The sequence below is a fragment of the Nansenia antarctica genome, assembly GCF_963989245.1.
Source record: "Nansenia antarctica genome assembly, chromosome: 10".
Classification (NCBI taxonomy): domain Eukaryota; kingdom Metazoa; phylum Chordata; class Actinopteri; order Argentiniformes; family Microstomatidae; genus Nansenia; species Nansenia antarctica.
The window spans coordinates 18,230,481-18,258,331 of NC_137680.1; the positions used below are offsets into that span (position 1 = coordinate 18,230,481).

The 27,851-nt window shown below is 43.1% G+C and overlaps 2 protein-coding genes and 1 long non-coding RNA gene across 3 annotated transcripts; 1 reads left to right on the forward strand and 2 right to left on the reverse strand.

Moving 5' to 3' along the window:
* Window positions 1-2,646: 2,646 nt before the first annotated feature.
* On the reverse strand, window positions 2,647-5,201 carry LOC308166122. Its single transcript, XR_013937691.1, has 3 exons — window positions 5,024-5,201; window positions 3,446-3,549; window positions 2,647-3,262 (listed from the first exon to the last, which is right to left on the reverse strand). It is a non-coding gene; the product is annotated as an uncharacterized lncRNA (long non-coding RNA).
* On the forward strand, window positions 4,105-10,097 carry derl1 (derlin 1). Its single transcript, XM_080540379.1, has 8 exons — window positions 4,105-4,397; window positions 6,435-6,546; window positions 6,992-7,056; window positions 7,521-7,547; window positions 8,179-8,274; window positions 8,368-8,420; window positions 8,525-8,635; window positions 8,861-10,097. The coding sequence occupies exons 1-8, from the start codon at window positions 4,245-4,247 to the stop codon at window positions 9,033-9,035; spliced, it is 792 nt and encodes a 263-aa protein (XP_080396505.1). The 5' UTR covers window positions 4,105-4,244; the 3' UTR covers window positions 9,036-10,097.
* Window positions 10,098-10,370: 273 nt separating this feature from the next.
* Window positions 10,371-18,118, reverse strand: zhx2a (zinc fingers and homeoboxes 2a). Its single transcript, XM_080540337.1, has 3 exons — window positions 18,000-18,118; window positions 11,568-14,165; window positions 10,371-11,095 (listed from the first exon to the last, which is right to left on the reverse strand). Exon 2 carries the CDS (start codon window positions 14,008-14,010, stop codon window positions 11,578-11,580), a length of 2,433 nt encoding a protein of 810 aa, XP_080396463.1. The 5' UTR covers window positions 14,011-14,165; window positions 18,000-18,118; the 3' UTR covers window positions 10,371-11,095; window positions 11,568-11,577.
* Between the last annotated feature and the right edge of the window lie 9,733 nt (window positions 18,119-27,851).

Genomic DNA, 27,851 nt, shown 5'->3' on the forward strand with positions numbered 1-27,851 from the left:
ATATAATAATAACGTTTATTTGTATAGCACTTTTCCTGCAAACGTCGCAGCTAACAGGCACTTGGAATAATGTGTAGGCATGCATATTCAAGTGAAATGTTATTGACTCAAACCCTTACACGATGGTCAACATAAATGAGAACAGACTAATTAATCATTGGTTCGAGTAGTGCAATATATTTGTAATCTCACGTACATTGCACACACATCTAATACTGAATGCATAATTAGCTACAACAAAAACAGAGAGACAACATCGAATGACAATCCATACATTAATTGTGTCAATAATCATTTAAACCAGTTTAATATCAACCAGTCAGTCATGTTCAATCATATTTTCGTTTCATTGATTTAAAGTACTACTTGGGCTTGATGAGTCCTGACACGTGAGGGTGCGACACAGTTTTTCAACCATCACGAGAAACCACCACCACCACATTCGAAAATATTTATTGTTTTGTTTGATACACGTTTTGGTTTGATACAAGTTATTTTGTTTGATAACTTTGCTTTTGAATTCCGATCGGGGATAGGCCCGACCCAGAAGTGACACACATACAAACAAACATTTACATACGCGTACATACCACACAGCGGCAACATAATATATTATATTACTTTCGTTTTTGATAATTTGACAGACATGATAGTGATCACATTAAGTTGAAAAACTCTCGCAAGTTGAGGAACTCGCGCAAATTGGAAACACTGGGAAACGTTCGCCAAGTTGGACATACCTTACATGTTGTGTTTGAGACAAGCAAGACTGCTCGTTTGGAAGGACATTGGATGCGTATGTAATGTATAGTCACTCATTAGTTACGTCCACAAGAGCACATACCACAACACAACACACATCTCACACTTATCATGGCCAAGCATGGATCTCTGGTGAGTCTCTGCCTATCTCCTCGCCGGTTTGTACACCCGATTGCACAGCAACTATCTGGCATGATTGTTTTCTAACCAATGCTACTGTGTTTCCTAACTTCACGGGCAGTGCCTTTTGCCCGTCAGGTGGGCGTTTCCACTATGCTGTGACGTCACATGAAAGCTATGAATAGTGCTGTGTTTGGTGTTATGTAATCCTTTATACATGCAACTCTAGTGATTCATGGTGTTTTACAGGCAGGCTGTTGTCACTGAGGGAATGTGGGACACCGTAAGAGTAGACCATGGCAAAGAGTTCTACTTAACCTTGTATATGCAAGAAAAGCTATGCCAACACCGCCACAACACCGAAAGGCCACCATACCTCCAAACCCAGTCCACAAAAGTATGTTTATTTTCATGTTCCGCACATACTTTTCTGATTTCTCTTGTATTTGGTATACTTGTTTCATCAAACAAGTACATGTACAGCATAGATCTTCCTAGACATATATAGAATACTTTATCCCCTGGCTGTGCCCAGTCCATAGTCTATCAACAAGTATATCATCAATAAGTATACCGTGATTCATAATCCTTGTTGTTTTAAGTATACCACATGTGATATACTGTAAAGCGGTTCTTAAACCTTTTTGCTTACTTTGTTTTGTCCAATTAATTAATTTTTTTCTTTTGAATTGAATTGTGTAAAAATATGAAATGTATGTGAAACAATGTTTTCTTTCAGAATCCCACAGTAGAAAGGATGTGGCCAGAGGTCAACAAGCGGGTTAATTACCCATTGAAACAGGCTCTGGTCTACATGGTGAATGAGGACATCATTGACATGGACGATTCTCTGGTCCAATACGGCATCTCGAACCTCACCTGTCAAGTCAGCAAAATAGGCCTGGATAGATTTGTCCAGTCATGGAATGCGCATCCAATTCCAGGTGCATTATATTCACACATCACATCAGCATGAGTAACATGTACAGTATAGATCTTCCTAGACATCTATAGAATACTGTATCCCCTAGTTGTGCCCAGTCCATAGTCTATGGAAAAATGAATAGAGTGAATGTTTGGAATGCGATATTATCCTAATCAGTACATACGGTATTGCTCTGCAGGCAAGGGTGTTCCAAATCAGTTGGCAGAAGGAGGATGCCAGAAAAGGATCAATCCTGACCTGCTGCCAAATGGAGAAGGTGCTGCCCAGATGTACCAGCAAGATGTGGGCTCAATACTGAAGCGAGCATCAGTGTTTGGGGCAGAGCCTTTCTCCACAGACGACCAGAGACTGCATGCTGAGGAAGAATTCAGAGAACAGTTTCCCGACATCTCTCTGCTTTTTAACCATACTGTTAATGGAGATAATGCTCCATTTCAGGAGGCTGTACTTAAGCTTATAAGTAGTACAAGGAGATGGGCTTGAAGGGGGAGTGTGTGTGTTTGTGTGTGTGTGTGTGTGTGCATGCACAAAACATGACCATGAAACCTGATTGGCTGCCAGGCCTGTGTGAACCAGGCCATGGAAACGAGCCCGCACTGCATGAAATGCAGGTCTGCCATAATCAGAGACAAAATTGTTACAGTTACTGGGCTATCAGAGGTGCTGGAGGTCATCCACCTACTGAATAAATAAAATACATTACTCTGTAAAAAAAAAAGTGGATTTATTATACATTTACATACATTACTACACACTACTTAGCGTAAGAGTGCACTAGCCATAGCCTACTGTAGCAGGTTGTCTGAAAAACTGCAGCCTACAAGCTTAAATCAGAATCAGTTTATTGCCATGGTAGTTTATACATACTCTGAATTCCTTTATCTCAATGGTGGAGAATCAAAGAGATTGTGACCAAGGTGAGGGGTCCCATGTAATGTGAATTAAACATGAACTACATTTCCCACACTACAACAGATGAAATTGCAATAAATAAGATTGCAAACAAAATATATTCAAGTAAATGCTGAGTTCAAATGAAAAATGATGTATGAATGCTTTTGTGGTGAGTAATAGTCAAATAAAAGTAATCTGGTGTGAGATGTGTTGGCCACATGTAGTTACCAGTCATACCCAGGGCTTGGCCTTATGAGTAACAATAACATGGAGAAGTACAGCTCGATGGAAATTCTTAATATTACATGGTTTGCCCTGTGGGATGTGAACTTCATGATTACTTTCAAAGGCGTTAGACTTATTGAGAATAAGAGTAGCCATTCTGCTCTGCTCTGCGAGAGATGGAGGAAGAAGAAGGCTCTCCCTTGGCTGCTGCTGATGATCTACAGCTCTGCTTGTGACTGTTCTTCACCTGAATCCAGCTGAAGGTGTGGTGGTTCACAGACCCTGCCTCTGCACCACATGACCTGCTATTGGGAGCTGTCAGACAAGCAGAGGAGAGAAGCATTGATGATGATTCCCTCCTCAGACTCTTATCTTCATGGAATAGACATTAGTGCTTTACAAATGTAAACATTGTGTATGCAATCATGTGAGAGTGAGAGTGTGTGTGTGTGTGTGTGTGTTTGCCTGTGTGTGTCCATGCCTTTCTCCATGTCTCACCTTTACACAGGACCTTCAGAGTCCACTTGCAGACAGGGTTAGGAGTCTAACCCCTATGATAGATGGGGCCTCAGACAGTGTAGTGAGGAGAGATTGGTGGTTGTCTGAAAATATAGACCACACAGAGGCAGACGTTAAGACATTAGAAGGTTCAGCTGGAATGTTATTGACTTGGCATGTAGCACAGATGATATTCATGATGAATTAGTGAGACCGGTTCACTCTGGTAGAATCAGGATTGAGGAAACTAATATATAGCTACTGTGAAATCTGGCAGGATCCAGGCTGCCCATTAGACAGCTCCATAACATATAACACTATAGCAGCGGTTCCCAACCTGTGGAATAAAACCTGTGAATAACATCACATATTTAAACGGGATAACTTCAGTAAAGTCGTATTTCTGTGACACCTGTCATCGCAGCACACGCCTCTTTCTTGTGGCTGTTCCTCAGTGGCTGTGCACACTAGCAGGAAGTGAGCGGGTTCGAGCCACGTCACGAAAACATAGGCTGTGTTTCTTAACTCGCTCTGGAAATCTGATAGCACTCATGGAATGCCTCTCGTCCAATCAAATTACTCGGTCGCTCTATGACGTTGAACCTAGTGTGCGCTCCGGCGCTCTCAGAGCGAATTTACGAACGCACCCATAGCTAAGGAAACACAAACGCTGGTTCTGTTGTCACCGTGAGAGAACTCTACATAAGGCCGGGGACACCATCCAACGGAATTATTGTTTTTGTTTTGAAGGAACAAACTACTTGACAACTATTGTTTTTGGCTAAGATCATATGGAAAGATGTCAGACATCGGGGACTGGTTCAAAAGCATCCCGTTCATTACCCGGTATTGGTTTGCTGGGTCGATTGTTGTTCCCTTGATAGGCAAACTGGGACTAATCAGTCCCATGTACCTGGTATTATGGCCAGAATATTTCTTCCACAAATTCCAGGTAATGTTATGGACGTGGCGTTTATTTCTGTGGGTTTACCGTTAGCTTGTGTAACTGTTGTGTATTTACCTAGCATCGCCTAGCAGTTAGCAAGGCTTCTCGCAGGCCTTGTAGCATCATTGAGTGGCATGAAGTGCGTCCAATCAGAAAACAAGGACTTGATGTTGGTCTTCCGGGATGTAATGAAGCTACTGTCGTTATCTCAAATAACAGTAGGATAGCTGCGATTTGTCTAGCCATGAATTAGAATTGCCTTGAGCAATTTGGTCGTTTGAGTCATTTGAGTTTCTCAATGTAGTAGTGGTCTTGTGTTTTTGCTCTCCTAGCCCATGTTTCTTAGCAGAGGATTCCACCAGGTGGCGCTGTTCTTGCCTCGTCATGCTGTTTCTTCACTCTACTGTACAGTCCTAGAGACATGTCTGTGTCTGTGCACTGGTAGATGTGACTCAACAGTACTGGCTTCCTTTCACTCTCACTCATTGTGTTACTATTCATTTCGTGTGAGTCAGTGATCTGCTCAAAGTCCAAGTTCAGTTATCATTCATATGGATCTTTCATTGTTATGAGATAACTCTGAAACCATGACAACTTTGGTATCTGATGGCCCTTTGGAGTGCATGTCTTACCTGTTTTTCTGTTGACAGTTGTAGAGATCTTTCTTGTTGTCCCCCTGTGGGTGTGTAGGCTTTGCTCTGGCTCTGAGCCATGTTGGTGGAACCGCTGTTGCTTTCTTCTTTTGTTAACTGGACCCCCATGCTCCGCGGCCCTCTGGCATGGTTCTGCACACTGGGCCAGTACAGTAGTACCAACACTCAACCCTGACAGCCCAGCAGAATAATGGCCGTTATCTGGTGAGAGCAGGTTCCCATTGGTGAGTGCACAGCTGGGAGCTGGCACACACACGTGACCTGTCCTGTTTTTCATTAGGTTTGTGTGGAGATTACAGTGCACTGCCTGGGATATGGTTAATGGCATATTCTATGGCACATTCATAGCCTGTAGACACACACTCTGAATCCCTCTGAATTTAAATATTCTAGTAGTTTGAGAGGTACAGTAGGCCTAACTTAAATGATTGGCTAGTTGTTGCTCTTCACATTGTATTTTAGGCTATATGTTTCTTATTCTAATGTCTATCCTTCAGTCGACATACTGAACTAATGTCAAGCTTGTCAGTCTAGCACAATAAGCTTTTCCAGCGGCATTTTGTTACAGTGTGAACTCGTTCTGAGGTCACAGTGCATTTGACATGTGAATAAATCATTTAGCTGTTGAGGGGCTGCCAAGCTCGCACTCTTCCGCCCACCAGTCTCACCATGCTTTCACCCTGCCAATGTCTAACTCTAACCCACTTTCCCCAGCTAACCTCCAGAAGGTCACCTGACTATGCATACATATAATAGGCATGCACAGTAGGCTAGCTGCAGCTATATGGTGGTAGTGCACTTGAAGGGCACACTCAGGCGACTCAGTTACTGACCGGCAGTTTTGCAATATATCTCAGTCCGGAAGATTGTGAGCGGGGTTAGAAAGCGCTGACCCAGAAGCAAATATAGATGACAGAGATAAAACTCCCATTTTTCTTGCACATATTGTCTGAAACTGCTACTGTGCCTGTGCTGCAGTCAGGCACATTGAGAAAAGCTCTTGCTGTGGCAGGTTGTGAGGGGGATCAGATTTGGCCTGCTGGGTTAGCTACCGGGTGACATCACTCAGGACGTATTCTGTTTCCTCACGGCCTTGCGTCTTTGACAGAGAAATGAGTTGTAGGCATATTGTATCTGTCACAACAGCTCATTCCTTGGCTGCCTGGCACGATCAGAAAAACAAACTATTATCTCCCGCGCATTCATCCTCACTGTGTATGACATTTGGACAGCCTTTTGTCACCTCTGAATAGGTTTTTGAAATATTAATTGCCACAGCACTAGGCTACGTGCCCTACATAGGAGATTGGGGATAAAGCAGTAGCCATAAAAAAACGTAGGATTCATACGTTTGCCTCTGAGAGACGCTGTTCTATGCTTTTATTCACAGATATGGAGACCGGTGTCCTCGACTCTCTACTTCCCCGTAGGCCCTGGAACAGGATTTCTGTACTTAGTCAATCTGTATTTCCTGTACCAGTACTCCACCAGGCTTGAAACAGGTGGGTTCACACAGTTCATACAAGGTCACCTTCCAGCTGACAAATTGCCAGTTCCCATTTGTTGTGTCTGGGGTTAAATAATACATGCTGAGCCTGCTGGCTAGAAAGGCCCTGCTATCATGTACTAAATGCTAAGAGCTTAGAGTCAGGGTCAGTGGCTCTTAGAGAGCTCTGTTACACAACATAGGCATGACAACGTTGTTGAAGACAGGAAAAGGCAAAATACCCATTCGGGACACATTGTGCTGATTTGAATCTTTCATGTAGGGTTTCAAATCAAATATTAGTGATTTTGTTCTGTGACATTGACCATGTAGGCTATAGATTGCACGATTTAAAAATGAATGAATTTAGTGAGACAAGAAATCAGTGTTTTTGTCGAGGCTTTTCTTGAATAACATGTTTTTCTATTCTTGAATAATACTACTTGTTTTATATTTTACAGGAGCCTTTGACGGGAGGCCGGCAGACTACATATTCATGCTGTTTTTCAACTGGCTTTGCATCGTTGTATCCTTCACCTGTTGAATAACCATATTACACATGTTTTTACCACATCAACATGCATTATGGATGCTGCTGAGAGGTGTATAGTACAGTATAACAAAGTAATGATGGTGTGAATACATCACACGTTGAGCCTATGGTGTTTTGTCACCTGTGTTTAGGTAAATGTTTTTGAATGATTGATTCCCATTATGTTTTGCTTCCTCTCAGCCAAGCCTTTGTACCACATTAGAGTGGCACCGTGCCAGTGGCATACAGTTTCTACAGTCAAGCAGCTAATCTAGGTCACATGAAGCACATCTCACAGGAGTTCCCAGTCCTTTCTCAGTTAGCCTTGGTGTTTTTGTTTTTGTTGAATACTCAAATACTATGAATGTGTCATACTTTGTGGCGGATTTTTTTTTTCTGTTGTAAAGTGTCTTACACTGTGTTGAGAATTGCAGGTCTCCTTGACATTGTTTGCATAGATAACTGGCTTAATGATGGATATGCAGGTAACTGTCTTCCACTTTTCCCTCTGGGTCAACTTTTATTTGTGTGAAGACGACAAGATGAGAGGGGATATTATGATCTGTTGATAATATAGGTTACCAATACAGTACTTAGTTCCACCACAAACAGCCATGACATACATTAGACTAAAGGGCTTTATACTGTATATTTTACATTTGTCAGCCCTCTCCTACCTGGAAATATTAGGCCCTGTTTTATCACATATTATTATCTTGTGAAGCTCATGTTAATACTAGGTAAATAATGTTGGATAGTTCATTAAAAAGGTCAGATCAGACTGTTCTCATTTGACATGAGGGTGAGTTATGGTTAGCTGTATCTTATTTCACTGGGGCCGAAAGCTCTCCATCAGCAGTGTCTGACAGCTGTGGGAGGCGTTTTGCCCCGGCTCTAAGCTTTATCCCCATAAATCTATCACAGCTTTTATTGCAATCTTCAGTAAATCACAAGAAGTATAATTAAGTTTAAACAAACGTGTAACTCTTATGGTTGCTAGTATTTGTTGTGTGGATGTTGGACCGTGTCTTGTTATGAATGAACTGGCCACAGTAGAGAGAGAAGAGATCAAAGAGAAGTTATATTTAAAGATGGCGCACATGTTGTGTTTTCCAGCTCCTGATGATCCCTCTGATAATGTCAGTGCTGTATGTGTGGGCCCAGCTGAACCGAGAGATGATTGTGTCCTTCTGGTTTGGAACCCGATTTAAGGTAAAAATTGTTATATCATTCCCTTAACTGTTATTATTCTTACAAGAATAAAAATATCATCCTGCTTACATGTTATTTCTATTGCCCCCTCAGGCATGTTACCTACCATGGGTCATTCTTGGATTCAACTACATTATTGGTGGCTCGTAAGTATCTCCTTTTGTTGACAATTCATAAAATGGTAGCTAAGTAATGGTCTACTGTAAAATGGTAGCTAAGTTTTCTTTGTCTGCTCTCCTCTCATCACCAGTGTCATCAATGAACTGATTGGGAACTTGGTGGGCCACCTGTACTTCTTCCTCATGTTCAAATACCCCATGGATTTGGGTGGCAGGTCCTTCCTCTCCACCCCAGAGTTCCTGTGAGTATGAACGACTTACCAAACATGTACTGTACATCAACCCTTTGCTTTGATCATGAAACAACATCCACTATCTGTCTCTCAAATAAGCGATACTGTAATTCCCCTGCTGGTTCATGTTTGTAACAGCCAGTTTTGACTACTGCTTGTCAAGGGCCTATTTTACCCTTTCACCTCCAGTCACTAACAAGTTTCCAGTCAGTAACTGTTATTTTCTGTGTACAGGTACCGTTCCTTCCCCAACAGAAGAGGTGGGGTGTCAGGTTTTGGGGCCCCGCCCAGCAGGAGACCCGCAGCTCAGGAGCCAGCGGCGGGAGGTGGTGGCGGCGGCGGCGGTGGTGGTGGAGGAGGAGGTGGACGTCACAACTGGGGTGCAGGGTTCCGGCTCGGGGACGACTGAGGAGGTCCTCACGACGTCGAGTAGCCAGGACAGAGACTCTTCTGATGTTGTCCTCAAGACTACTGCTGATGCCGAAATGATGCAGAACATGGATTTATACTATTTCCCCTCCCTACGGACTGTTAAGAAAAGAGATGTTGCAGCTGCAGATCAGCATGTTTTTTTCCGTTTTTTTCCCCCTGTGCTCTCACAAGATGCCATATCAGATTACACTGTAATTATTGGGTTCCTCTCAGTGTGTGGTGGAGCCACAGTCAGCCTCTTCAGAACACTAGTCAGGCTATTTGAAAAGCATTGTTCTGGGAGAGATGAGCAATATGGACTGAATTTTCTTGCCCGTCTCTCCCTAAATATAACACATGGCAACCAGCAGTGTAAAAAGGCTCCTATACAACACAACTATCTTCATGTTCATTATTCACTTGTGCTGTTGCAGTGTTTGTTTTACAGAGGTACAGCACTGAATGTTTTTTTCTGTTTTGAATTGGCAGTTGGGTTGAAGCTGTACAATTCTTAAACCTAGCATTCAAATTCTCTAACACCAATAACGATGCCACAATGTTGTGTGTTTGGAGATGAAAAGAAGCAAGCCAAGCAAAAGCTTTTTGGTGGTAAATGAGATGCCTGTAATGCTCAGTGTCTCAGTGCAGTAGATGTGCTTTGTAAAGCTGGTATGGTTCCATACTCCATGGAACTGCAGTCTTCTGGCTCGGTTTCTCCCTTTTGAGGTTTTGCAAAAGGGCAACGTCATGAGGAACTCAAATTAAAGTGCAAGATTTCATGGATACCCTGTGTTGTATGTGTGATGATTACACTAAAATGTGAGACAGAATCAAATTCTTGAAGATGAGTAATTGCTCGCTAATTTGAATATAAAACCGAAGATAAAAAAATAATCTGTTACACAGCTATACTATTGTAACCACACTTGTATTGACTCTTGAGGATGTTACACACATGTACAGTGACATTATACCAGAGGATGTATTTCAGTAGTATTGTCTTTTTTGATTGGATCTGCTTGTTTCTCTGTTAACTTGTTTTGTACAATGACATTTTGTACCGGAGTAAACAGAATGAAACAAAACGTTTATTTTTTCTTTCTTTCATTTAAACAATGCAGAAAATGCATTGTACTGAAGTAATCTTAAGATAGAGGATTTTGCTCAGTCAGCCTTTAACACACATACTCAATATTCTTTATGGACATAGGAAGGAAACATTTAAAGATTTACAATTGAATTACATTATACCAAGAGAGTTTTCAGTTGGTTGTGTTTTATTGAGTTACAGCAGACTGTTTAAAAAAAGAGCAAGCAATAATCTTGGTAGCAGTACAGTATTCCAGATACATGTATGAACATGACACTACAGCAGCAGCAGGAAAAATGTATGAGCTGTCTCAAATCTGCCGGTTTGAAAAATAACACCTAGGATATCTAGAAAGCCAACACAAGAAAGACCAGTACTGATGCAGCAGCTGCATTGAAAGATGAGACTATGACTACAAAAACATGTAGAGTGCATTTTCTCTTTTGATTGATATCCATTCTGTGGCCGCCTTCTCAGCATTGACTAAGTATGAGAGAGGATAGGTGATTCTATGGTCTAATAGTTCCAATACAAATCCTCATGGTTATCAGAAGCGCATGACTTGTCCATGTGAAATAAGTGCCATCTATGACCAGCTGGTAGTCACTTGACTTTTTCGAAATAACAAATTACCAACTGATTGACTGGTTTACCATGATCTCAAAAAAGCTAAACATTCCTCATTCAAGGGGTTATGGGGGGGGACTCCTATTATAAATGTAACAAAACCTTCCCCCAAAAATGTTTACAAAGCTTTTTGCAATACAGAAAAATATTTACAAGGGCCCTTTTAAGTGTAATAATAATGTAAGTCCAGCTTTGGCACTCAATGGTCACACCACGGCCAGTGCTTGGAGTGGACTCCCAGTCCACTGTACTGTCTAATGTCACAGGCCAGGTGTGAAATCATTGGTTCCAGATTCAACAATCTTGAGAATCTTTTGACTAACTCAGCAGTCTACTTCCTTCTGAAACAAAGTAAAACATATACAACAGCCTCATTAAAGCATCATTCTGCAGCTTTCATTTTGCAGACAAAAAGCAATGAGATTATAAGAGACTTTTAGATGTGCTGGTTGTCAGGGAAATGCCCAAAATGATAAGACAACGTGCAATCCCAATTCGAATTGGCTGGTGAACCCTCTGCCAAGATGATGAAGGCACAATCAGGCTAAATTACAGGATCCTAACATCCTGAGTGCTTAAAAGCTGCAGCTGCTAAATTAACAGACAAAAATGTTGTTAATCATTTTGATATTCAAGGGGAAACCATCACGATATAACATGAACTCTATTGAAGCTATTTTGACTACTGAGAGTTGTCTACGAGGGGGATGGTTGATCTTGATCTTATTATTCATTTGACAAAAATCCTTGTCAAAAGTGAAACCCATAATTAACACAGCGCAGAATTCAGATGTTATTTGACTTCTGACTTACCATGCTCTTTTCAACCTGTCACTCGACCAGGCTGGTCTACCGCCAGCACGTCTGCATCTGGCCCGAGCCTCTGGGTCTCCAGACTTTTACTCTCATCACCAACCGCCATGGTCACCTTCACCCATCTGCCGTGGTCCGCGCTCGCCGGTCCATGTTGGTCCCTGCTTCTGCTGATGTCAGACATACTCTGGCCCAGCTTGTTGGTGAACCATTGGACGATATCCTGGTTAGTGAGTTTTGGCCGCTCCGGTAGCCTCTCCGGTACATCCTCCCCCTTCAGTGCCTTGCCCTCTTGGAAGTGCTGCGGGAGAACGCTCTGGGGACGCTCTGCGGTCGATGAAGAGCTTTGACCGTTCTGCCCTTTGCTGTTCACATTCTGGAACTTTTCCATCCACTCCAAGGTTCCGTTTTTTAAGGCTGATCGGTTGTCCTTGAACCAGCGGACTATCTCTGTGCGAGCCAGACCCGTCTGAATCTCCAGCTGATTGTACTCCTCTGGGTTTGGCCACTGGGTCTGGGTAAAGACCTCTTTGAGAAGTCCCAGTGATTTTCTGTCGATGGGCTCAGGGCTTGTGGAAGCTGAGACAATGGGAAGGGGTGAGGTCCTGACTTTGCCGTCCTGCTCATGAACACCATTCAATATGCCTCGTTGCACATGCTCCTCTGGGTTCTTGGGGCCCATGGAGTTAAACAGGGCTTGCTCCATGTTATCCCGGAGTGCTCTGCGCTCTGAAAACCAGCAGTCGATTTCAGTTTTAGAGAGCTTTGTGCCCTCAACAAGGTGGTCAACTTCAGCTTCTGTGGGGGAACTGGTCCTCTGAAAACTCTCCTCTAACATTTTGAGTTGCTCTGAGGATTTGCCTTTGACTCTCTCCAGGAGAGGAAACTGGGTGGGGACTGCCTTTTTTGTCTGACTGTCTTTTGACGAGAGTTCACTCTTTACCTGTGGGGCACCTTTGAGATTATGAAGGCGTTGCTCACTGAACCACTTTTTGATTTCACCCCTGGAGAGGCCGGTGGACTCAATGAGACGGTACACTTCCTCCTCCTCTGGGAACTGGCACTGGGTGTAGCTGGCTTTGAGGACAGCAATCTGATCTGGGGTTTTATTGCAGTCCACAGTGAAGGTGAGTTTCGGGGAGGACATCTTCGGTGCAGTCTGAACTGTCTGGATTATGGAGGGTCGTTTAATCTCTGTGGCGACCATAGGGGCTACCAAGGGTCGCTTGATGGACTGTACCACCTGATTTGCCAAAGTTAATGCAATAGGAGCATAACTCACGGTTGAACCGTTTGTAACTGGTGTCAACACAAAACTGTTCTGTCCAAAGACATTGCAAGGGACGGTCTGAAGAAGGGACTGTGAGGCTTTGGTGGACTGAGTCAGCTGGGCAGGCAACACCGTGAATGTCTGTGGAACTGACTGAATGGTGCCATTGAACATCTTCTTCCGAGCCTCCTCCACCTCTTCTGGGGACCAGCTGATACCCTGCTTCAGCCTCTGGGTGGTGAACCACACTTTAATCTGTTCTTCTGGGTGTTTCGAGGCAGCAGTCAGCCAAGAAAGCTCTGCTTGAGTTGGGTAGGGGAACTTGTTGAAGGAGGTGATGAGTGTCAGGTTACCATCCAGTGAGGGGTTGTATTTGGAGGTGTTCAAAGGGACAGCAATTTTTGGTACTAAATTAAAATTAGGTGGGCGCTGAAGGAAAGGCATGATATGAGAGAAACCATCCTTGACCGTTGCTTCTGGGATGATCACAGTCCCATTCACATTCACCGCAGTGAACTGCTTTTTAGCAAGCTCAGGGTTGAGTTTGTCCAATAGATTTTCTGTCAATGTCCGGTTGTTGTCTGTTTTTGGCTTACTGATCTTTACCGTAGTGGATTTGCTCAGAGGGAAAGTGGCAAAATTTTCGCCAGCTAGAGTGCTAGTTGCATCACAGACAACTGCATTGTTTGCTCCTTCTATAGTCTGCTCGAGGATGGTCTGATTGTTGAGTTTGATTCTCTTAAACTTGAAATTGGTCTCCCCTGGATGGCACCTCTCGTTGTGCTCTGTTAAGGTGTCAAACTTTTTTGTGTTGAAATTGCAAACCGCACATAGGTAAAGTGGGTTGAGAATGACATTGGGGTGATTGGAGTCAACATGCTCTTTAAACTCGTTCAGGTTCTGAGTGGAGAATGGACAGTATTTGCATTCATAGCCTCCCTGCTGCTTCCTTTGGGTCTGTGACTCTGACCCAGGCTTCTCGGGTGCTGGGGACTCCTGGCGTGGGTCGCTAGTTTCACTCCCCGAGGCCCAGTCCTCCCTGGGCATCGCCTGTGTGGATCCATTTTCCTCTGTGCTGTTTACCGAGACCTCCATCTCATCTGGATCCTCCTGTTCCATCATGTCATCAGGTCTGATCATGCAGGGGGTTGTGGACTTCCTTCTACTGGCCATGGCTGGAGACAGCAGTAGATGGACTTTGCTGAGGGAATGACAACAGGGTGTGGTATGTTTTTGTCTTGTGGAGAATCTGCACTTGCTGGCTCTGCTGACTGTTAATGTCAGCTCCAATGGGGGACTTCATGGGACTTCATCACAAGTCACCCAATCTAGAAGGGAAAGGACATAAGACAAAATATGAGAACATCTTCCAGTAGTACTCTGCAACACCTTATATTATATATTCAAAATTCTAGTCTATAACCAATAGTCATCATATTTTTCTAGTCTGTTTTATACCAGATAGCCATGGGAATAATTTGGGAGGGCTGAAATGTTTTTCTACATAATATAGTGGTCTATATTCAACTGCATTTTTCTCCATCCAAAGTCATGGGGGCTGGTTTGTGCCTTGGGTGCCCAAAACATTTTAAAACTGTAACTGACTAATCCTGGAAGCAGTCACACCAGTTGAAGATTAAACAGTGCATCCCATTTTATATATGCCTAAAACCAAAGCATTCAAAGCCAACACCAGCTGAGATATACTACAACTGTATTGGTGTGAGAAAGCTCAGAGAAACCTTACATGCAAAATAATATGTGGCTTTTAATTTCCCTGGGTACTTGTTTAATGAAGGGAGAGAAGAGCTAATTCAACAGAGAGTGAAAAAAGTAATTGATATTCCAGTTGCCTCATGCAGCTCAAATTTCCATGAAACGAAATGAAAAATGAGTAAGACAGTGCAGCGGACGGTGTCCTCTTATCATAGACTTTCGGTTCAGCAAATTCACAATCCAAATTCTGATCCTACAGTGACTGAATTACTAGAAACTGTCAGGCTGTAAAATCAGCTTCCAAATCTTAAAGTAAGCCTCTAAACTGAGATTAAATTATTTTTTTCAGTAGACTGCTGCGACTAGGGTAATTTATCAGTGCACTCAAGAACATACCACTGAGTATCACCTTCCAATACCTGCCAAGAGGGATTGCTATAAAATGGAAAAACACCATGGAAAACCCCTACTCTGCAATAAGGGTAAAACCCCCCCCCAAAAAGTGCTTGGGATGATTTTAAAATACCTTATTAAACACCAGAAAAATCACCAGTGGTATTTGGCTGGAGAAGATCAGTGCTCTGGTCGTACTAACAAGGTGAGAGGGGTGTGTTTAGCAGAACATCAATGACTGTATCAGCACTTAGGGTATTACCCCCATGGTTACACTTGATAATACACTGCAGAGGTGCCATATTAAAATTCAGACGAGCCTCATTTCCATGAGGTAGTTATGGCAACTGCAGCCATTGAATTGCCCTTGTGTTGCATTATTGCTGTATCTTAAAAAACAGCTTCTCACAGGTATTAATTAGACGAGACGTGGAGGGCTGAGTGGAGCCAGGCCAACTGGGGGGCTAAGAGGTTGTCTGCCAGACCTAGTGGGTCCTCCTGTTAAGCAGCCATTCTCAGCCTGTGCTGTGCTGTATGTCTGAGACGGGGCGGAGGCGTAGTGCGCCATACTGGAGCCTAATTAAACTTGCATGAGGTTCCTGCCGTCTCATATCATGTCCTCAGCTCACTCTCAGAGCGCCAGTCTAGGGAGACCCACTCCTCGCCCTGATATAGAACCGCTAACCCTGCGCACCAAAATAACTCCACCATAAATATGGCAGGTTGCTGGACAACAGTGGACAGTGCCCTATATACCTGGTACTTATTCAAATAACGAAAGTAAGACTGCTATTGCGCTATCCAGAGAGACGTTAACATTCGGCCTCAAAACAGCTAATGGTTGAGAAAACAACACGCTCATTTATACAATCGATCCTGGCGGTTACCAGAGACGTCAAAAGCAGTTACAGGACATTTCACATCTGTAGGATGACTCGTCACTAATAGAATTACAGTTTACACAGTGACAACAAAGCACAGGGCAAGAAGACGGCAATGTATTAATATTGGGTGTCGAGGAATAGCAGGCAAATGCAAATTGAAATGAATCCCCAGATGCGTGATGCTGCTGACTCAGACACACTCCGCCCTGTGATATTTGTGATGAACTCAATCTGGCCCATCAGAGAGACTGGCACTAAGAGCGCATCACACCGACATGCAAGTGCAGCCGAGCCCTGTATGGAAAACAACAGAACCTGAGCTGACACTGGGTAAACAACGACACATGTCCTGCTGTTATATTAGCCTACACCTGCTCATATGCCTTTTATCTAACGTTCAGGCCTAAATTAAAAGTGACAATAAAAATCATGTGATGAGGCATGGGGAACAAGGCAGAGGGGGGGGGGGGGGACACAAGGCAGAGACTGTGTTGCTAGGATAACAGTGCGGGAGGTAGGCATTCCATCCCAACTCGCAGGCTGTTCCGCGGATCAGCCACATTTTTCCGGTGGAGGATGATGGTGGAGAGCCGCTGAGTGGGCGGAGTCACTGCTCCACTAATACGGCGTGCCCCAGCAGGGGGGCTGGTTTTAGAAATGTCGCAGAATTAATTTAAATCTCATCAAATGGGCTCTAAAAACCACCGTAGCTCTGCGTGGAAACTGGCAATCACTCTGCCCTCGCTTTGGTGTTTTTTGAGATGAGCTTAAGCTGTAAACCTATAAAAATAGTATCTGACTGGAGGCCTCATAACTGAATTTGTTGGTGCTGTTTCTAATATTCAATGAGGGAAGGCTTCACTCATGAATACCAGCCAACTAACCATACTTTTTTTTGCTACAGCTTCAGAGCCTTAAAATGCCTAGTCTTGACATGCACAGCAGAGCAGAACACCCCTACATACGCTACCTATTCCTGGGCAGGGAAGGAAGTCCTCAGAGGGGAAGCTAACTCCACATTGCTTGACCAGGATACTTAAACGACAAAAGTTTCTGAGTAGGCCTATGTCTTCATAGTCAAACTCTGCTTGGCTTAAGGGTTGCCATGGAAACAGGCTAACAGCAGGTGGAGGGATTTTGGATTTTCTCCACAGAAATCCGGCATGAAATGTTCATCATGCCTATTTCTGGCTCAAACTATGCTGTCAGGTTAACGTTGCCATCACCCATTGACTACCTACAGTACAAGTCTAGTTTGTGCTGTGTTCACAAGTATTGCACTGATTTAATAAAATCTCAAAAAGTAATGGAACACAGGATAGCAGATACATTCCAGACAATATGTGCTGGCCAAAAACTGACCTGCTGCTCTGGCAGTCAACGTGAACCAGGGTAGGGGATAATCCCTTTTCATTTCAGTCAATTCAGAGAGCGGACTGAAAAAAATGGTCACAGTTTATTATAATAAGGAATGTTCCCTGTTCCACCTTTCAACTCAATATAACACACAATTACCAAATGACTATGTAGTAATATTACAATGCTGTTTCTAGAGTGAATTTCAGTGTTACTTCACAGGTGCAGTGTCCACTATCCAAATGCAAAAGTCTAACACAGTTATCAAAAGTGACAGTGCTTGAACACTGTCCTGCTCAGACATATTTTCTTAAGGAAACTGGAGACTTCACGCCAGGGACTCTGGACATGAGTTGAGTGGTATCTGTTAAAGCCATCTGTGGAAGACCCAGGCACTGGGCTACGTTACGTATGGGTTTTCCAGTAGAAACCAAATCTCCTTAGCCTTCCTCTTCCATGGCTGCCTTCCCAGTCAGTTATGAAATACTGGATGGAAGAGGTTAGGCCACTCGGGCCAGTGTCAACTTTAAAAAGTGGCGTCACCGCTTCTGAGCTTAACTAATTACACAAAAGGTTCTGAATATTGTGTGCAATAGGCTAATACCCATTCAACATGTTGTAATTAAGAATGATGATACCCAGTAGTATTTAATTTCAACACAATGATCACACAGTCCATAATATGATGCGGGAGTACCCTCAAACCAGTAAATATAAAGGTTATGCTTAATACAAAACCCCTACACCTGGTATAACATGTCCCTGGAATGATGTTACATTATCTTAGTGTTAATGGTGTTACTGGATTCCCACCTATCAGAGACAGCCGCCGCGCCAGTGGAGCCAGTGCTGGGGGCCCAGTGTTGGGTGGAGTGTCTCAGCCCACTGCCCTCCTCTGATGTGGGTCTCTGCAGCTCTGAGAACAGGCTCCCTCTTCTCCCAACTCTGAAAGAAAATGGACAATCTAAAAGCCTGCACATTGAACACAATACACCCCTTTACATTTGTAAATGAAGAAAAACGAAAAACAGATGGAGGGTTACCTAGGAAATCCAAGAGAAAACGCAAGAGTTAGGTGGTTTCAGGAGGTGGCTTCAGGATATTATTTACAATTAGGTTAACATCTTGAATCATGCTCACTGTCGTAGCTTAAAACGTGTCCCAATCTCTACATATCTAGGCTAGAAATCTACTTTACATTGAGCAAATGAGCAGTGCTCTGCCATTTCCAGGTCCAAACTGAGTTGGCAACGTTGGCACAACATGCTGTACGTTTTTGACTCGTTGGGAAAAAATGACTACCATTGAATTTATGATGAACACATGTGCACATTCATCTTGACTCTCCCTGAGCCCGACCACAGAAGATTAACTACTTTTTAGGGACTGCTAATAAATAACAAGGCTTGAGTGTAAGGCCATGGCCCGCCACAAAGAGGCTCTCCACTGAATGAAGTCATCATGGCTGCTACCGACAGAGAAAACAGAGCTTTCAAAGAAGCCCTGCCCACAAGTATGACATCATTGCCCAGACCATCGTAGTCACCTAGCTAACAGCCGTCTGAAGCTGAGGAGGCAGCAACAACATCCCCCTGAAAGAGGTGAGTACCCCATGAGTCACACAGAGGCGGCCATTTTTAATCAAACCATTGGCTGGGTTAGAACACAAACAAGGCCACCAAGGAGAAGGGGGAGGCCAAATGGAAGCCGGCCTACAATATCTTCAGCAACCTGAGTCGACCAAGTGGACACTAGTCTTCATGGGTTAAAGCTAAAAGTGCATTATTCACTTGCCCCATTTTGATGTCTAGGCCCGTCTGAAAATGTTAGTGTGTGTACTGTACACCAATCAAATTTAATTTCAAGACAAAAGACGGTCACCCACATTTAAGTACAATGCAATCAAGAAATTGGATCTTTGACTTAGGATGCTTTTAGCAGTATCATCCGTAGAGCCTAGATATTACTTCAGAATTCCTTGATCTCAATAAATGCCACTAGTCAGGTATTAACTGATGTTCTTGCCACTTCACCTGACATGATTGGATTAGACCAGTGAGGTCACTAATGTTGATATCCCCCTGGCCTGGCTTATATTCTGAGACAGGGTTCACTCTGATGATTCTCTGCAAAAATAATAAGCATCAGTATAAATGGACCCAAAAGAGTACCATGATTTTCGGTCAAAACATCCTGAGGCATTTCCTAGTAAGTAATTTCAACATGTGTGTGTACAATCCAGAGCTGAACAGAAAACACAATAGACCTAATCTGTGCATTAAACAGTATCCTACTAGAGAGAGACAGTGCCAGTGGACAGACACTCAACACAGAAGGGAAAAAAAGCAGGCAATAGTTGAGGGCTGCTTCTCCCACATACAGACAGACTTATTATTTCCTCAACATATGACATGACAATAACCAGAGGGATTGGGGGCAACCGAGGGAGTTTGTAAAGTTATATTCGGTGCCTTCTTTGGTAAGTGAACTTGATGATCTGATGGTCACGTCTTAAAAGGCACTATAGTCCCTGGTTGTGGTGATAGATTCAGCAGTGTGATATTGATCAGTGACTACCGCAACGAGACGCTGTGTGCTGAGCTCCGGTTCACGTCGCCACGGCGCAGTACGGTGGAAGGCGGCACCGCTGACTGCATCACATCACACGGCTAAACCCCAAATCAAAGTAACCCGCTAAACTACACAACTAACTACCATGTGATCAATAATACAACATGCATGGGGAGGGAGGGAGGGGGGAATCTGAGACAACGATGATGCCAAAACAACATACCGGATGGCAGACGTGGTGGGCGAAATAAACGCCTTTATGTCGACGTAACGCCATGTCGACATGGACACGGAGGCCATATTATTTCTCTGGTTATGTCGACATGGGAGGGAAAGTAGACATCTTCGCTCCCGTCATTTCGACTAATGTTAGGTTTAGGAGCGCTAACTAACATTTCACCTAAACTTCTATGAGTGCGTTCCCATAAAATGCGTTTTGCTGTGGTTAGCTTGGCTACATTCATACTATTATGAATACTATTCAACGTGTTTTAGTCGGGTGTATTCCACGCCGGGACGACCAAAGTTCAGTGGCTAAGACAAGTTATAACGTTTCTATATCCGTGGCCGTGTGCAGAGTCAGACAGACGTATGTGTACAGGGGTGGAGAAGCTATCCAGCTAGCCTCCATACAGGCTATAACTTTGGGACTTGTTTAACCCGATCATGTCGCTACAAATGGAGAAATCGGGGGTTTGGCTAAGATTCTTACCTGCCCACCGCGTGTGATGTGATGTGATGCCGGGGCGACGGTATAAACAGGGTCCAAAAACGGGGTGCTTTTCCAAGATGAAAACCCGAACACGGAGAGTAAAATTGTAGAGATCCGAGCCGTATCCTACACAGACAACAGCCGGGGAAAAAATCCGCGATCACAGGGGGATCTACGGCGAAACCCACATGATCCACTACGTCAGCGCACGTATCTGCATACGATACAACCAGAGGCTCTTCCATCCTTGAGTTGAGGTCTTATAAATTGTTCCAGAAAGTTTCAACATTGATGATCAGCATCGGTAGAATAATGCCTCGGGAAATGACAGAGGTGCTGGAAGCATACATACATGCTTCCGATTTTGAAACGAATGAACTGTTGTTTGTCTTGTAATGTTGTTGTACGTCCTCTGCGCCAGCTCCACGTTAGGTCATTGAATATTCAGTGACTGGATGATGGGCGTTTCAAAGGTACCTCCTCCTAGTGTTGTTGACGGGACTTGCTGCAGTGCCTCAGGTGAACGTTACCTTGCGGTGCTGCTGCTGACCCGTCTCTTCCACTCCACCTCCCTCCTTGCCTCCTTCCCTCCCTCTCTCTCTCTCTCTCTCTCTCTCTCTCTCTCTCTCCTCTCTCTCTCTCTCTCTCTATTTCTCTACCCCCCCCCTCTCTCTCTATTTCTCTACCCCCCCCCCTCTCTCTCTCTCTCTCTATTTCTCTACCCCCCCCCTCTCTCTCTCTCTATTTCTCTACCCCCCCTCTCTCTCTCTCTCTCTATTTCTCTACCCCCCCTCTCTCTCTCTCTATTTCTCTACCCCCCCCCTCTCTCTCTCTCTCTCTATTTCTCTACCCCCCCCTCTCTCTCTCTATTTCTCTACCCCCCCTCTCTCTCTCTCTCTCTCTATTTCTCTACCCCCCCTCTCTCTCTCTCTATTTCTCTACCCCCCCGTCCCTCTCTATTTCTCTACCCCCCCTCTCTCTCTCTCTATTTCTCTACCCCCCCTCTCTCTCTCTCTCTCTATTTCTCTACCCCCCCTCTCTCTCTCTCTCTCTCTCTATTTCTCTACCCCCCCCTCTCTCTCTCTCTATTTCTCTACCCCCCCTCTCTCTCTCTCTCTATTTCTCTACCCCCCCTCTCTCTCTCTCTATTTCTCTACCCCCCCCCTCTCTCTCTCTATTTCTCTACCCCCCTACCCCCCGTCCCTCTCTATTTCTCTACCCCCCCACCCATCTCTCTATTTCTCTACCCCCCCCCTCTCTCTCTCTATTTCTCTACCCCCCCCCCATCTCTCTATTTCTCTACCCCCCCCCCATCTCTCTATTTCTTTACCCCCCCCTCTCTCTCTCTCTTTCTCTATTTCTCTACCCCCCCTCTCTCTCTCTCTATTTCTCTACCCCCCCCTCTCTCTCTCTATTTCTCTACCCCCCCCCCCCCCCCCCATCTCTCTTTGGTCATGAGTAAACATGAATATTACCTCTACACTGCCTAATGTGTCAGGGGCCAGGGGCATTATTACATAATTAAACCGTAAGAATAATAAACAAACCCTAATCAAAAGATTCTCAAAATTCCATCACCTCAAGATATCAAAACCTGATGCAATTTGTAGTATGTTTATTACTGTCCATTACAATAATCTGGCCTACCACATACTGTATTTAGGTTTGTTTGCAATGCCTGTAGAGAAATTATGAAATCATACCGAAAGATACTTTATTTTTAAAAATACTTAGTAACCGCATTGATAAAACTGTATCTCAAGAGTCATAAGTAACCTATTAGCCAACAGTGACACCATCTGCTTTTGTATCAGAATAGCACATTCTTATGTTGGCACATGTTTGCTGCAGTTGTTGAAATACTATGAGCACTATGCATCATAGTCAGTAAATGTTGTATATATGTTACTATTATATCGGAGCACTTTGAGCTGCAACATTTGCAGGAAAAGCCCTATACAAATACAAGGTATTATTATTATTATTATTATTATTACTATTGAACTGTCTTTTACTGAATTGCACAATACGTATATGTATGAATATTGTGAGTTCAGAAAAAAGGCCTAGACAGTACATGGGGAGGTGTGACGTTGTCAAAGCAGCATGCAGTACTCTGCTCTGCTGCAGTGGAGGCTCAATGATGCATTATTCATGACTCAGAGCTGGGCTGCTATGGTGTGTGGACACATTTACATACAAATGAGTAGTTAATACAATATTAATATTATCATTGCTATCTTTGTATTGCAGTCATTGAACAGACACCTTTAGTTACAACTGACAACATAAACACCTACACATAAGATATTACAAGGACAAATAGACTGAAGCTCAGCTTCTACCCCAGGGCCATTCAGGCCCTGAACACAGCAAAGACCTAGGTTCTAGGCCCTGGACAATCTAGAAAATGTGATGGCAGCTACTAGATTGTAATCAAGTGCAATACTGAAACACAACTGTGAACATTTCAAACCTGCAAACTGCGACACTTTAAATGAATGTGCAATAACACTATGTGCAATATGACAACCCTCGGGTACATAAGGTTCAGAGATAGGAAATGTTAGGATATTTATAGCATAGCATAGAGTACAGCACAGTGTTTTATTTGTATAGTATAGTATAGTGGATAGTGTACATAGCCTTTATTGATGTAAACCAGCTCTTTTCCCTTCTTGTTTTTAGTATTTTTTTCCTAGCACCAGGGGAGCCCCCCCTCCCAAATTTCGTTGTATGGTACCTGTATATCAATGACAATAAAGACCATTCATTCATTCATTCATTCATTCATTCATTCATTCATTCATTAATTCATTCAAATAACTGAACATGTGTGGTGGTTTGATAAAAGTACAAAATAAACGATCATTACTACTGTTATTCATAATGTCTATGTGCAGTATGTGTAATGTGTGTTTTATTGAAAATCAGTGGGATGAAATAAGCAATAAGTAATGTAACAGATGTGTAAAACTTATTATAAGTACTATACAATCTATAATGAGTTTTAAGTATTTTATCCAGTAGATGGTGCCAAAGGACATGTATTACCTCACGTCAAAAATAAATTCAAACAGCTGGACTGCAAAGCACAGAAGGTACGGAAAAGCTAATTTGGGTGTTGACAGATCGCAAATTTGTTTTCAGATATAAAAAAATGACACCTTCAATGTTTTCTGCAGTGATAGGAAGTAGGCTTAATGGTTTGAATAAAAAAGACTGATTTGCACCTTTTAGTTTTTTCCTCTTTACTATCGAGTAAAGATACAAATGGATTTAAGTGATTATGAGTTTGAGAAAGCAGATGGTGGAGAATCATTACACAATGGTCTTATTGAGAGGAAATGTCAGCTTGGACGGAAGTAATATGCATATTGGCATTCACTGAAACTGACCAGGTCACTGGAAAACCCCCATGATGGCCAATAAGATGGCAGATGGAGGAATCTCTGAAGAGTCTCCCTTTTTCCACTATGATGCCTCCCACCGCTTTCAGTTAGCCTACTCCTCTATCAATTGCTCCATTGGTACTCCTGCAATCCTACTTGTGCCTACTTGGAGAGTATTTGGTGGCTGAGGTTGAGGTAATTCCATTAGTGGGGCAGATGGGCAGAAAGAGGCCTGTGTGTTTTAAGCTGTGTCATGATGGACAGGGCCCAGGTTCAGGGTCTTCCCTAACTGATGCCTGGTTAACCAGTGGGTGACACCAACCCATGACACACAGGGCGTGAATGGAGCCACTGCCTGACACCACAGTTTCCTAAGCATTGAGATTGGGCCTCCATTGGCACTGTAATGACTTGAGTAGTATACATTCAACAACATTTGATTACTGTCCTCACATAACCCTTACTGTATAGCAAAACTGATCGATGGAAACATCACTTATGATTAATCTATGAGAGTGGAAGTCTGAAAAGGAGGTGTTATACATCAACTGTCCAGTAGAGAGAGATAGCACTGAAAGCTTGCTCACATCAGTTGTTCATTTTGGCAACAAACCGTCTGTGTCATTGGCAAGCAGCACTGGCACCGGAGACAGTAGACTGATGGAAGTGGTTCAAGACAACATTTGGAAAGGATGGATTCAAAGGTTTCTCCAGAGGCCTGTAAATCGTGTTATCGGAGCACCCCACATTTGACTTCCCACACTTAAGATGGTCAATGGAATGATTGTTTATAAATCGGTTACAGTTTTATACATAGCTCCTCAATACTGCATGTGGAGGTGGCGGCTTTAGATAGTAGTAACGACAGCATCCTCATGTAATGAAATGAGAATTAAATGAGATATGAGTTGAAAAAAGAAGAAGAAAAGGAATAAGACCAATAGAGCCACAAAATATGCTGCAATTTTACCACCGTTTCCTTAACAGTAACTCAAGGCAGCCCTCTCTCTCTCTCTCTCTCTCTCTCTCTCTCTCTCTCTCTCTCTCTCTCTCTCTCTCTCTCTCTCTCTCTCTCTCTCTCTCTCTCTCTCTCTCTCTCTCTCTCTCTCTCTCTCTCTCTCTCTCTATGACTGAGTCATCCAGAGGTGTGCGTCAGCAAGCAGAAGTCATGATGATAGAGATTACCGTAAGAGCATTGTTAGGGCTTGTGGCCTGGGGTGGTCCAGCACCGCAGTCTACAGTGCACACATTAGCCCATGTCGGCATGGGTTCGAATCCGGCCCATGCCCTGCTGACATGCCCTTACTTTCATGTCTACCTTCACCATCTCTGTCCAATGAAGTGAAAATTAAAAGTATTAGTAAAAGTATATTAAAAAATTAAGGCCTACCACCCCCTGCAGGGAAAGAGAGGGTGCACTCACAGTCAGAAATCTGGAGGAAGATGTTGTGGCTTTCAATTCCTAAACTGAATATTCTGATTCTGAACGATCAGAATGGTCTTTCGAAAATTGTAGTTATGATCTATTTACTTTGATAGGGTATGCATCACATTGACACCATATGTTTTATTTCTTTAGGGATTCTTGTATTTTGCCAAATTTTACGCTTTTCATGCCAACTCGTAACCATCGGTTTCGTGTCCCATTGGGGTACGACAGATGATTTAGAATAGTACTTTGTCCAAGGAAACCATTAAACATAACATACGTAGGCCATTTTGAGTGTGATTGAATGATTAGCCCTGGAGCCCTAGTTCTTTTCAGAAACAGTTTGCTATCTTTTCAAATGGACAAAGCCAGAGGGTGTAATCCCATTGTAACTGGACTCAAATAAGACCAGGCAACATTAATGAGGCTTGTCACATGTGCGCAAGCCGTTATGCAAGGGTCTCATTTAAATAGGTTCAGATGTAAAACAACTAATTATGACCACTACAGGCAGAGATTCCTCCTCACCAGACAATGTGATTATGACAGCACAGAGGGCTGCATAAAAACCCTACATTCCAACTGAAAAGAGACAAGTCAGGTCTTATGCCAAGGTCCATGAGTAAAGATATTGAACACAAGCTAATAAAAGCTTGTGTGAAAAGCTGATAAAAGCTTAGTGGTAGCTCAACAAAAAGTTGCTCAAAGCAGTTAAAACAGAGGAGCAGTTTTGCATGGCAACACAAAAAGCCTTTCTGTCATAGGTTTCAATGCTAAACAAGTGTTTCACAGAAAATTATGAATTGTTCTGGAAATTGCACTCTTACCTAGTTCTTAGACTGCTCTTCAGGGCAAAAAGCATCCAACTGATGCTTACAAGATATTGAACACAAGTCTGACTTACCCTCTCTCCCACTATCAATATGCATATACATATATTGCGGTTGGATATGTAGTGATTAAGCTAACCCTAAAACCAGCCCTTTCCCTAGCTCCAACACTAACCAAAGCTCCAACCCTAATCCTAGCCCTAATCCTAGCTCCAACCATATGTTAGCGCCAACCCTAACCACATTCCCAACCACAACACTAACTCCAGCCCTAACTCTAGCTCCAACATTAACACTAGCCCCAACCCTAACTCTAGCTCCAACCTTAACACTAGCCCCAACCCTAACTCTAGCTTCAACTCTGACTCAACAGTTCAACTGCTGTTATATTAATGTTAATTAAAGTGCATCAATCTTTCAGTGTATATGCTCCCAGCGGGAATCGAACACACAACCTAAGCGTTGTTAGCGCCATGCTCTACCAAATGAGCCACAGAGAACCACATATTACACTATAAGGGAATGCAAAATGCATTTTGGGAACAGATAACCTGTCATCGTTGCATTGTTTTTACACTTTGATGATACACATTGTGGACCACTATACCAAAGTACACAAAGATTATATTTCGGACAGTTTGGCCAATTGCTAATTTGTGACAAATTCATGGGTTGAATATTTGTTTCAAACTGCTTCTACTATAACTCTATGCCTCTAATGTAACTCAAATCGTATGGGAAAACCAATTCACAGCAAAGCCACTCAATATCCTATAGAGAAGGAGATATTTGCATTGGTTTTACTACTTTCAATGAAAATACTTTTACCAAAGAGATATAATCCTCAGGAGTAGTGTATTGACTATACAAATGTTTAGATTATCTTATAATCACATTTCCCCAAAAAATATTTTTCTTTATGAGATCCCAGTTGTGGAGACAGCTCTGTCTACAGTGCCTTACTCAAAGTAGCCACCACGCTGTCTCAGTGAATAAAAAACTAAGCTCTTTAAAAACAACAACTAATTTTCCACTTAATAATGTTTGATTTTTTCTTTCCAAATGTCCTTAATCAACCTAACTACCAAAACCTGACAAACTGACAGAAACATCCCTCGTCACCACCAACAGTCAAGCCAGTAGCCCATTGGCAACACTCCAGGCTTAGGAGTGCCAAGGAGTGCTTGGACAGTTGTGCTAAATTAAGTACAATATTGGCTGACAGTCACACCGAGACAGCAGAATAAGTTCTGTATGTGGCATCCTTCAGGAAAAGCAATAAAACCGGTAGACCCACTGAAAGATACACAGAGTTTGAGAACAAACCTCTTCTCACCTAACTATCTAAAAGATAAGGAAAATGTTGAGTCTTACATTCATTGTTGACTCCTGAGTCTACTAAACAATAACTATGTAGGATATATAAGTCTGCCTGAATGTTGTGAATAAACTACCTGAGAATCTTGCTCCACTTTTACTCTGGCCATAATGGTCTAATTACAAACACATGTGGCTTTGATAAAAGCTTAGTGGTAGTTCAACAGAACGTTGCTCAAAGCAGCTAAAACAGAGGAGCAGTTTTGCATGGCAAAACAAAACGTCTTTCTGTCATAGGTCTCAAACCGGGAAACAGACCGGGATAAAAGACAACAGAAATAGGAAGAATTAAGAGTTCTTAACACATGGTTGTGGTAATATGAACGTAATTGTGAGACTATGGGTCATGGAACC

Coding starts and splice junctions, on each gene's coding strand:
- zhx2a (XM_080540337.1), bottom strand. CDS start 14,010: ATGGCCAGTAGAAGGAAGTCCACAACCCCCTGCATGATCAGACCTGAT.
- derl1 (XM_080540379.1), top strand. CDS start 4,245: ATGTCAGACATCGGGGACTGGTTCAAAAGCATCCCGTTCATTACCCGG. Junction 7,057..7,520: donor TCAACTGGCTTTGCATCGTT/GTATCCTTCACC, acceptor TTGTTTGCATAG/ATAACTGGCTTAATGATGGA. Junction 8,636..8,860: donor CTCTCCACCCCAGAGTTCCT/GTGAGTATGAAC, acceptor TTCTGTGTACAG/GTACCGTTCCTTCCCCAACA.